Raw genomic sequence first — 12,682 nt, forward strand, 5'->3', positions numbered from 1 at the left:
TGGAGTTAAACTCATAACAATAAAGATACCAGCCAGCCACTGCTGGCTTTTTGGCAGTGTTTGTGTTGAAATATTTTTACACAATAAACTGCAGGAGCATCTACGCATTCTTTAATACATAGATTATAATACAGTATACAACAGTGGGGTACTGTACTCAGCACCCCAACCAGGCAAGCCACACACACACACACACACAGAGAAACACACAGACACAGTACTCAGCACCCCAACCAGGCAAGCCACACACACACACACAGAGAAACACACAGACACTGTACTCAGCACCCCAACCAGGCAAGCCACACACACACACAGAGAAACACACAGACACTGTACTCAGCACCCCAACCAGGCAAGCCACACACACACACAGAGAAACACACAGACACAGTACTCAGCACCCCAACCAGGCAAGCCACACACACACACAGAGAAACACACAGACACAGTACTCAGCACCCCAACCAGGCAAGCCACACACACACACACAGAGAAACACACAGACATAGTACTCAGCACCCCAACCAGGCAAGCCACACACACACACACAGAGAAACACACAGACACAGTACTCAGCACCCCAACCAGGCAAGCCACACACAGAGAAACACACAGACACAGTACTCAGCACCCCAACCAGGCAAGCAACACACACACACACACAGAAACACACAGAAACAGTACTCAGCACCCCAACCAGGCAAGCCACACACACACAGAGAAACACACAGAAACAGTACTCAGCACCCCAACCAGGCAAGCCACACACACACAGAGAAACACACAGGAGCAGTACTCAGCACCCCAGGTGTAACACCAAGGTCTGTACAGTACTGTGCCTCACCCATTAGTCCCAGGTGTAACACCAAGGTCTGTACAGTACTGTGCCTCATCCATTAGTCCCAGGTGTAACACCAAGGTCTGTACAGTACTGTGCCTCATCCATTAGTCCCAGGTGTAATACCAAGGTCTGTACAGTACTGTACCTCATCCATTAGTCCCAGGTGTAACACCAAGGTCTGTACAGTACTGTGCCTCATCCATTAGTCCCAGGTGTAACACCATGGTCTGTACAGTACTGTGCCTCATCCATTAGTCCCAGGTGTAACACCAAGGTCTGTACAGTACTGTGCCTCATCCATTAGTCCCAGGTGTAACACCAAGGTCTGTACAGTACTGTGCCTCATCCATTAGTCCCAGGTGTAATACCAAGGTCTGTACAGTACTGTACCTCATCCATTAGTCCCAGGTGTAACACCAAGGTCTGCACAGTACTGTACCTCATCCATTAGTCCCTGTATTCCTAAAGCACTTCTTTGTGTTTGCTATCCCAGATGAGAGCACTTCTACAATAGTTATATCATCAAATGAGGTTGGATTTGATCTTTCATTTATAAATATCAGCTAATAAATTAAATAATAATAGTAGTGTATTCTTCTACCCCATATCAAACACATCCCCTGAAATACTTTCATATTCTTGAGGTGAGTTTGATTTATGTAGCCTGGCATGAAGAGTTAGATATCGTTCTTTAGGGACTAGTCTAGGAGTTTGGTTGTCAATCTTAACTCGAGTTTCACTTCAAAGTATTTCAACTATTTAAACCATATGACTCTTTGACCTGCAGTTGAAAGGCCTGTTGTGGTTAGTAGTTTTTTTTTCTTCCTTGGTCCTCAATTAGAGAGTGGTCAGGGGTTAGCGTCATTATAATGAAGGTCACACTTCTTGAAAGTCCAATTGCTGACATGCAAAACATTGTGGGACTGTATCAACAGTAGACTAATGAAGGAAAATACCAAAAGATCGTAGTTGGGTGAACTTCCCCTTTAAGGCTATTTATTGGTGGTTGTTGTTGCTGCTCCTGAGTGGTGAAGTGCATCTCAGTGCAAGAGTTGTCCCTACAGTCCCTGGTTCGAATCCAGGCTGTATCACACCCGGCCATGATTGGGAGTCCCATAGGGGGGTGCACAATTGGCCCAGGTCCGGGTTTGACCGGTGTAGGCCGTCATTGTAAATAAGAATTTGTTCTGAACAGACTTGCCTAGTTTAAAGAAAGGTTAAATCATTTTTTAAAATCAATTTACACCAAGGCCGAGTCAGTTCCAAATGGCACCCTATTCCCTATATAGTGCACTATATTTAACCAAAAGTAGTGCACTATTAAGGGAATACACCCCAAGGGGGGGATTGTATAGATTGGGATATGGGAGATTGTATAGATTGGGATATGGGAGATTGTATAGATTGTGATATGGGAGATTGTATAGATTGGGATATGGGAGATTGTATAGATTGTGATATGGGAGATTGTATAGATTGTGATATGGGAGATTGTATAGATTGGGATATGGGAGATTGTATAGATTGGGATATGGGAGATTGTATAGATTGGGAAATGGGAGATTGTATAGATTGGGATATGGGAGATTGTATAGATTGGGATATGGGATATTGGGACCAGCTTGACTTTAAGTATTATAGCTAACGTTACTGACATTAAATTAATATATTTTGGACATCAAGTTGTCAGTGTGTGTGTGTGTGTGTGTGTACTGTGTGTATGGGCCCTTCATAAACAGCCCAGCTGCCCCACCCCTAACAACCGGGACCTGTTAACAGGAGAACAGTGGGTTAACTGCCTTGTTCAGGGGAACAGTGGGTTAACTGCCTTGTTCAGGGGAACAGTGGGTTAACTGCCCTGTTCAGGGGAACAGTGGGTTAACTGCCTTGTTCAGGGGAACTGCCTTGTTCAGGGGAACAGTGGGTTAACTGCCTTGTTCAGGGGAACAGTGGGTTAACTACCTTGCTCAGGGGAACAGTGGGTTAACTGCCTTGTTCAGGGGAACAGTGGGTTAACTGCCTTGTTCAGGAGAACAGTGGGTTAACTGCCTTGTTCAGGGGAACAGTGGGTTAACTACCTTGTTCAGGGGAACAGTGGGTTAACTGCCTTGTTCAGGGGAACAGTGGGTTAACTGCCTTGTTCAGGGGAACAGTGGGTTAACTGCCTTGTTCAGGGGAACTGCCTTGCTCAGGAGAACAGTGGGTTAACTGCCTTGTTCAGGAGAACAGTGGGTTAACTGCCTTGTTCAGGAGAACAGTGGGTTAACTGCCTTGCTCAGGGAAACAGTGGGTTAACTGCCTTGTTCAGGGGAACAGTGGGTTAACTGCCTTGTTCAGGAGAACAGTGGGTTAACTGCCTTGTTCAGGGGAACAGTGGGTTAACTGCCTTGTTCAGGAGAACAGTGGGTTAACTGCCTTGTTCAGGGGAACAGTGGGTTAACTGCCTTGCTCAGGAGAACAGTGGGTTAACTGATTTTTACCTTGTCTTGTTTTACCTTGTCAGCTCTGGGATTCGATCCAGCAACCTTTCGGTTACTTACCCTACACTCTAACCACTAGGCTACCTGCCGCCCCTACACTCTAACCACTAGGCTACCTGTCGCCCCTACACTCTATAACCACTAGACTACCTGCCGCCTCTACACTCTAACCACTAGGCTACCTGTCGCCCCTACACTCTATAACCACTAGACTACCTGCCGCCTCTACACTCTAACCACTAGGCTACCTGCCGCCCCTACACTCTAACCACTAGGCTACCTGCCTCCCCTACACTCTAACCACTAGACTACCTGCCGCCCCTACACTCTAACCACTAGGCTACCTGCCGCCCCTACACTCTAACCACTAGGCTACCTGCCTCCCCTACACTCTAACCACTAGACTACCTGCCGCCCCTACACTCTAACCACTAGGCTACCTGCCTCCCCTACACTCTAACCACTAGGCTACCTGCCGCCCCTACACTCTAACCACTAGGCTACCTGCCTCCCCTACACTCTAACCACTAGACTACCTGCCGCCTCTACACTCTAACCACTAGGCTACCCTGCAGCCCCTACACTCTAACCACTAGACTACCTGCCGCCTCTACACACTAACCACTAGGCTACCCTGCAGCCCCTACACTCTAACCACTAGACTACCTGCCGCCCCTACACTCTAACCACTAGACTACCTGTCGCCCCTACACTCTAACCACTAGACTACCTGCCGCCCCTACACTCTAACCACTAGGCTACCTGCCGCCCCTACACTCTAACCACTAGGCTACCTGCAGCCCCTACACTCTAACCACTAGGCTACCTGCCGCCCCTACACTCTAACCACTAGACTACCTGCCGCCCCTACACTCTAACCACTAGGCTACCTGCCTCCCCTACACTCTAACCACTAGGCTACCTGCCGCCCCTACACTCTAACCACTAGACTACCTGCCGCCCCTACACTCTAACCACTAGGCTACCTGTCGCCCCTACACTCTAACCACTAGGCTACCTGCCGCCCCTACACTCTAACCACTAGGCTACCTACCGCCCCTACACTCTAACCACTAGACTACCTGCCGCCCCTACACTCTAACCACTAGGCTACCTGCCTCCCCTACACTCTAACCACTAGGCTACCTGCCGCCCCTACACTCTAACCACTAGGCTACCTGTCGCCCCTACACTCTAACCACTAGACTACCTGTCGCCCCTACACTCTAACCACTAGACTACCTGCCGCCCCTACACTCTAACCACTAGGCTACCTGCCGCCCCTACACTCTAACCACTAGGCTACCTACCGCCCCTACACTCTAACCACTAGGCTACCTACCGCCCCTACACTCTAACCACTTGGCTACCTACCGCCCCTACACTCTAACCACTAGACTACCTATCACCCCTGGTGGTTATGGGGAACGTAGTGGGCCCTGGTCAAAAGTAGTGGGCCCTGGTCAAAATTAGTTTGCTATATAGGGAAGAAGGTGACATTTGGGAGGCATCTTCTGTCTCATTACTCTGTTCTCATGATTGAACATTGACTTTCCTGGGATTGTTTTGGTTATGACAGTTCAGATGTAATTTGATGGAGTTACTGTGTCACCATGGTGAAAATGATTGGCAGTTCTAATGTTGCAATATTACTGACACTTATCTACTCAGAGGGAGGGTTGACAAGGACAGAGGAAAGGAGACAATGACACAGGAAAGGAGACGATAAGCAAGGGGTAAAGGGGTCAAGGAGGGAAGGAAGGGAGCCCTTTAGCAGATTGGAATCCATCTCCAGCTCCATGATGTCACCGGTATGATGTCACCGGTATGATGTCAGATCACAGGAATGATTTGACAAATGAAGGAGGCATATTAAAAGTATTGGAGCAGGACCTGGAAACAAAACTCAGTCTGGGCTGCGTCCCAAATGGCACCCTTTCCCCTACATAGTGCACTACTTTCGACCAGGGCCCGTAGGGAAGAGTGTACAATAGCACATCGATTTAAAAAAAACAAGGATTAAAACACAAGGAGAACCTTTAGAGACACATTTCCATCGTGGTCCTGCTTGTTTTAACAGTTCGATAAACAGTAGGGAACAGTGTTACGGTATACCAGACTGATACCATCTACCTCCTCTAACACGGTTACACAGACCCTTACTGTTACACACACACACACACACACACACACACACACACACACTAGCCCCTCTCTGCGTCCTTCACTATACTGTAGTGTACTCTACTAACAGTAACTGTGTGGACTAGCTGTGTGGATCTCTCTCTGCTCTCCTCCCTCTATCTCTTCATGTGGTCTGGTGACTTGAGCTTGAGTGGCGTCACACATCTCTCTAATTGGCTAATTATTCTCTCTCTGTGTGTGTGTGTGTGTGTGTGTGTGTGTGTGTGTTCTGTGTATTCACTTGAATGATTCCAGTTGAGTATTTATAGCAGAACCAACAGTAGCTAGTGAGCAATACGGTCATAGCAGCTCCAGGCTCTGCGTCCCAAATTCCCCACACAGTGCACTACTTTTCACCCTATGAGCCCTGGTCAAAAACAGTGCACTACGTAGGGACTAGGGTACCATTTGACTCACTGCACTGTAACTTTAGCGTCAGCATATTTGACCATAAATCTCATATGTTTTAATGGGGGGGAATGTTAGCAAGGTTATGCTAATTAAAAACAGGGTTAAATACGTTTTTCCACTGGAATGCTAACGCTACGTTAGCCTGAGGTGTGAGACAGAGGATGTATCCCAAATAGCACTCTATTCCCTACGTAGTGCACTGTATAGGGAAAGGGACAGTGTTGGGTTGCTCAGTCATGTCTCGGGAGAGAGCTGATGTTATCCAACAAACTCACTTACCTCCATATTTGCATTATTTTACAGTCAAAAAAATCTCATTGAGAGAAACTTATTTTTCAAGCTATGGTGTATTATTTGTGTATTACTTGTTGTTCTTTCGTCACTTCTGCACATTGCAGATTTCATTTAACTGTTATCACTCACCATATATATATATATATATAGCCTTCTGTGCTCCTTGCAATGCCACCATAGAATGGTAGAACCACTCTTGTTCTGCTATTTCTATACCGTGATGCATTCCTATACAACACATTTTCCCCAAAAGTAGTAGCATTAGTCACGTAAACACAGAAATAAACAAATGGCACATTGGATTCCTAATTTTAAAAATAAGTGGTGCTTTTCTTACCGAGGAGACAAAGTTAAATAAATTACTACCATCTGTATCTGTCTGTACCTCACATTAAGAGCAGCTTTGGATGAGAATAGGGACTCGTACCGTTGTGTTGAATAGACTGAAAGTTTCACTGTATGTTTTATAGCGGAACATCTGTCTGTTGACAGTAGCTACAGTCTGAGAGACTGTGTGTGTGTGTGTGTGTGTGTGTGTGTGTGTGTGTGTGTGTGTGTGTGTGTGTGTGTGTGTGTGTGTGTGTGTGTCAGGTCTGCTACTTCCGATAGTTAGACTAATACATTAAACAGAAGCACTGGCATAGATTTAAGTTTTCAAAAATAAATTGCACCACAAAGCAGATTTCATCTAGCCTGGTCCCAGATATGTTTGTGGTCTTTCTAACTCAATTCAATTGGTCAATTGTCAAAAGCCAAACATTTTTTTTTGTCATGACAAGGAGTTCACATGATAGCATACTGGCACTCGGGCTAGATTTCATTACAGTGCAGAAAATGCAACACAACATGTGTGGAAATGTAATCAACAAAGTCATAAAGAAGTTGTTGCTGGTATTCTCATTCATTCCACGTTCACCATAAAGTATACTAGTAAGGTAGCTTTGTAAGGTACCTGACTACAACCAGCAGTACACGACATGTTCAACTTCCCCTTAAAGAGTGCTAACTGAGGATGTTACATTTGCTGTTACTGTCTCTTGTCCTCGTTATAAAAAAAGGTTAAATTAAGAAGTGAAGTTAGGTGATCAAGTTGCCAGATTTGTTTTCTTTAGTCAGACTAGAACCAGACCTGGCAACCACAGGCTCCCAGTAAGGAGGTCATTATTGTTCAAACTAGAATCAGTTGCCAGGTCTGTCCCTCTTCCCTGGTCAGGGGATTCACTCCAGGCCATTGTTGATTAAAGGGCTGTTCCATTGTCTCCGGGATACTGGAATTGCTAGGCAACCCTACACTAGGAGGAAGGCATCCGTATTGTCCCAGAGAGCAAGTTCACTTACAACCCCCTCCCAAACCCTTTACCCCCTTCAAACCACCCTCCCCCCAAAAAAAGGAGTTTGGGGGCGGGCCAGGGCTTGGGGTGGGGTGTATGTTTGCATGCGTGTGTTTGCATGTGTTTGTGTGTGTTTGCGTGTGTGTGTGTGTGTGTGTGTGTGTGTGTGTGTGTGTGTGTGGAATGGGAGGGAGTATGGGGTTGCAGGGATGAGTGAAGAGGGGGTGGGGTTAGGGGAGTGGAAGAGTAGAGGATTGTGTTTTGGGGCAAAATAATGGCTAGTGGGGGTGTTTTGGGAGTTTTGGGGGGGGGTTGTGGAATGGTAATCAGTATGTTTACAATGGCCTGAGGGGGAGTCCTGAGGAGAGTGGGAAACATGAGGAGAGAAAGAGAGAGAGAGAGAGAGAGAGATGCAGGGAGAGAGAGAGAGAGCAACAACGGGCAAGAAAGAAAGAGAGAGAGGAAGGAGAAATAGAGAAAGGAGGTGGAGAGAGAGGAGGTGGAGAGAGAGGAGGTGGATAGAGTATGCAGTGAGCCAGACTAGAGGTGGATAGAGTATGCAGTGAGCCAGACTAGAGGTGGATAGAGTATGCAGTGAGCCAGACTAGAGGTGGATAGAGTATGCAGTGAGCCAGACTAGATGTGGATAGAGTATGCAGTGAGCCAGACTAGAGGTGGATAGAGTATGCAGTGAGCCAGACTAGAGGTGGACGCCTAACCGGCTGGTATCTCTGCAGTGTGTATTTATTGCATGTGACTAACTGGTGTTTCTGCTTTGAACTTCAAGAAGCAGCTAACGGGACGGATGTTCTGCAACTTGACTAACTCTGATGTGTGTGTGTGTGTGTGTGTGTGTGTGTGTGTGTGTGTGTTCCTACAGACTTTGAAGAGCAGCTGTACGACACCAAGTTAACAGGCCAGACGTTCCGCCACCCCACAGTGTCTTCCCAGAGTTCTGACGATACCACCACCCTGAGTCGTTCCCCTATCTCCCTCAACAACAAGAGACCTGAATTCCTCTTCCTGGTAAATATTTACGCCTTTATTTAACTTTACAGTTACCTACTTACTTACCTACTTACATTATGTTGCACAACGATGTAAGTCAATAAGTGATCATTTTAGTTCATGTATGAGATATTTGGGCTTGAAATACCAGATCTGCATGTGTGACTTCACATGTTTCAGAGAGTCTTAACGTGTCGTTTCCTGTGACATGATGTGCAAATTTGTTTCAGAGCTGGGTTTTATGTAAATGTTACCTATGTATTGGCACTGTTTATTAATTAGAAACACCTGCTTCAAAGTTCTTTCTGTTCGCGAGTCGTCTGAGAGCCAAACAGCTTTTCTCAATAGTCTACACTTGGGTTTCCACTAGATAAAACCATCAAAATGAGCCATCAAAATATATTGTACAAATTCATGAAAACAAAAATGTGTTTTTTATGGGTCTTCATTTATGGTTAGTGTTAGGCTAAGGTTAGGAGTATGGTTAATGTTAGGGTTAAAGTGACAGGTTTGAAATCTGTTTTTAAGAACAGAAAATGTAGAGAAAGACGTGGTTTGGGACTTTGTGGCTGTGGTAACTAGTGACAACCCTACACTTGGCCGCCTTTGCTATGGAGCAAATTAAAATAAACTAATAAATAAACTAGTGTTTTAGCACCTCCCCCTTTTTTTTTACCAGCAAATCATCATCCATTTTCTCATTTGTCAAGTTGCTCTTATTTGTTAGCTAGTCTGCATAAAACAAAATATATTAAAATTTTAAAAATGTTAAAATTTCGTGACATGATTGCTTTTAGATCCCCCCCCCCCCCCCCGTTAACCCAAGATGAATGGTTTGACCTCTAACTTTTAAGGCAGGGTTGTGCAGGGTTGACTCATTTTCGACCATTCCATTGATCCTAAAGAGAAATCTCCACCGACCCGGGGCACCGGGCCATGTGAAACGAACTTGCCCATAGCTTCAATACACGCTCCAAACCGTTCAATCGTTAGGCTATCCGTATTACTGGAGCTTCTATTCTGTTTTTTTTCTATGGCGGAGTCGAGGCCGCAATTTAGATAACGCATCATTATGTATCTGCGAAATTTAGATAACGCATCATTATATAGCTGCGAAATTTAGATAACGCATTGGGGCAGCAAGTAGCCTAATGGTTAGAGTGTTGGGCCAGTAACTGAAAGGTTGCTGGAACAAATCCCCGAGCTGACAAGGTAAAAATCTGTTGTTTTGCCCCTGAACAAGACAGTTAACCCACTGTTCCAAGGCCGTCATTGTAAATAAGAATCTATTCTTAACTGACTTGCCTAGTTACATTAAGGTTACATTTACATTTAGAAAAAAATATATATATATAGCTGCACAATGTAGATAACGCATTGGTTTATAGCTAGCTAGCTGGGTGAAATGATAACAGAGTGAAGATAGAGTATAGCTATTTGATAATGTTCGTTTGCATGTGCAAATATTAATGCAATACTCAGTCTGAATGTGGAGCGTGTTGATACACATTTAAAGATATTTACATAAATAGCCCTGATTGGTGGATAGGATCGTCTAGACTCTAGAGTCGACCCCAGTTACCCCTTCAAAGTAGGAGGATACATATGCAAATCAAAGATGGCTTGTCATTGGTCAGAATAATCAGATCAGATTGTGATGTCATGCTGTTGGCCAAAAACTCCATTCCCCTTGAACAGGAGGAAATTTCAAGTGTTTTTTTTTTCTCCAAAAGCTCTTACACTAAAAGGGCATTATCATAATTTTCACAATTTCTGTGTAATTATGAGCTCAAAGTGTGGAAATATAAAAAAACTGGAAATATCATTTTTGACTTCACTGACCCTTTAAGTATTTTTTCTCCAATTTATGCTTTGACTCAGTTAACAGAATATGAACTTTTAAAAGTGAGATTTTCACTGGACAAGTACCTTAACTTCATTTTTACTAACCCTTTGGTGCCAATTTAGTCAAGATAATAGTTGTTTAAAAACATTTGCAATTTATTTTGGTAGAATCCTTCTCTCAATGTTTTCATCAATGTACTATCATGAGATGTCATGAGTTACCTGCATTTCGAAAAATATTTGCATTATTAATAAGATAATGCATAGATCCGAGAGATTTACTGTAGACTTTCATTTGATATGCCTAGTGTTGGGCTTGGCTTACAAGTTAAATACACAAAATGATTTATTGGTTTCCAAATGACATCTCATGTCAGCCTTCTGTGTACACGCTGAACATCCCATTAGTTCTCTGAGATACATAGCCGTAGAAATGTACATGTCATGCAGGGGAGGGACATTGAGAAGAAACTTCTTCAAAGGAAATCTTTCTGGATCCACAGGCTCAACCTACTGTCTCCTCTTGGCCTTAATGAGGAGTTTGACTTGAAACTTTTTTTAAATAGTTTCAATAAGTCCAAATAGTGTTGAATATTGTATGTGTATGTATATTACTATAAACATTGATCACATTCTCTGTGTATGATCATATATTTTGATACATTGAATGTTAACATTGTGAAACTATGTTATACATGTCTTTTCCTCCTGTTTCAGGAAGTGATGTCACTGAGTGACTGCCCTTATATATAGGACCTTCCACCCCCACCTGGGATATGGATGCCTGATGAAGACCTAAGGGTCAATAAGTTGTAAATAAATATCACCTGGGAGCATGAGCAGCAGTGTGCGGCGTTTTCCAGCCTTCTCCGCTTTCCAACGATTTTGAATCTGAAATATCTCTCCTCTCCTCTCCTCTCCTCTCCTCTCCTCTCCTCTCCTCTCCTCTCCTCTCCTCTCCTCTCCTCTCCTCTCCTCTCCTCTCCTCTCCCACTCAACCACCCCTTCCCCTCCAGCCGGCGTCTAAGAGGCAGGTGTGTGAGGAGGATGAGACCTCCTCAGTAGGAATCAATAGGGGTGTAGACCCGTCCTCCTCCCCATCACCCTGTGGGTCAGATCGCCCTCTGGTGGTGTGGAGTAGTACCTCTCTAGGACCCCCCGTGGCCGAGAAACCCCGCTGGCACCTGGGACAACGGACACCCGCTCACCTGCTGCCCCCCGACGTCACAGGTGGGGCATGGTGTGGAAATAGTGTGTGGGGGTAGTGTGTGTGTGTGGTAAGCTTGGTAAGGTTAGATGTAATAGACTAGCTTGTTAAGGTTAGATATGATAGACTAGCTTGGTAAGGTTAGATGTAATAGACTAGCTTGGTTAGGTTAGCTAGATAGACTAGCTTGGTAAGGTTAGCTGTGATAGACTAGCTTGGTAAGGTTAGGTGTGATAGACTAGCTTGGTAAGGATAGATGCAATAGACTAGCTTGGTAAGGTTAGCTGTGATAGTCTAGCTTGGTAAGGTTAGATGTAATAGTTTAGCTTGGTAAGGTTAGATGTAATAGACTAGCTTGGTAAGGTTAGCTGTGATAGATAGACTAGCTTGGTAAGGTGTGATAGACTATCTTGGTAAGGTTAGGTGTGTTAGACGAGCTTGGTAAGGTTAGGTGTGATAGACTAGCTTGGTAAGGTTAGGTGTCATAGACTAGCTTGGTAAGGTTAGGTGTGATAGACTAGCTTGGTACGGTTAGGTATGTTAGATAGACTTGCTTGGTAAGGTTAGGTGTGGTAGACTAGCTTGGTGAGGTTAGGTGTGTTAGACTAGCTTGGTAAGGTTAGGTGTGTTAGATAGACTAGCTTGGTAAGGTTAGGTGTGATAGACTAGCTTGGTAAGGTTAGGTGTGTTAAACAGACTAGCTTGGTAAGGTTTGGTGTGATAGACTAGCTTGGTAAGGTGTGATAGATTATCTTGGTAAGGTTAGGTGTGTTAGACTATCATGGTAAGGTTAGGTGTGTTGGACAGTCATGGTAAGGTTAGGTGTGATAGATAGACTAGCTTGGTAAGGTTAGGTGTGTTAGACTAGCTTGGCAAGGTTAGGTGTGATAGATAGACTAGCTTGGTAAGGTTAGGTGTGATAGATAGACTAGCTTGGTAAGGTTAGGTGTGATAGATAGGCTAGCTTGGCAAGGTTAGGTGTGATAGATAGACTAGCCTGGCAAGGTTAGGTGTAATAGATAGACTAGCTTGGTAAGGTTAGGTGTGATAGACTAGCTTGGTAAGGTTAGGTGTAATA

At 44.6% G+C, this 12,682-nt stretch overlaps 1 protein-coding gene across 2 annotated transcripts in view; it reads left to right on the plus strand.

The window, feature by feature from the left end:
* The window catches only part of LOC110531424 (NHS-like protein 2), a 137,656-nt gene that overhangs the window by 107,103 nt on the left and 17,871 nt on the right, over positions 1–12,682 (plus strand). For both annotated transcript variants that reach the window (XM_036987292.1, XM_036987293.1), the window contains exons 3-4: positions 8,425–8,570; positions 11,414–11,627. In XM_036987292.1, coding sequence (XP_036843187.1) covers positions 8,425–8,570; positions 11,414–11,627 — 360 coding nt within the window. The remainder of the gene's footprint in view (positions 1–8,424; positions 8,571–11,413; positions 11,628–12,682) is intronic.

This window comes from Oncorhynchus mykiss, chromosome 9 (assembly GCF_013265735.2).
Source record: "Oncorhynchus mykiss isolate Arlee chromosome 9, USDA_OmykA_1.1, whole genome shotgun sequence".
NCBI classification, from domain to species: domain Eukaryota; kingdom Metazoa; phylum Chordata; class Actinopteri; order Salmoniformes; family Salmonidae; genus Oncorhynchus; species Oncorhynchus mykiss.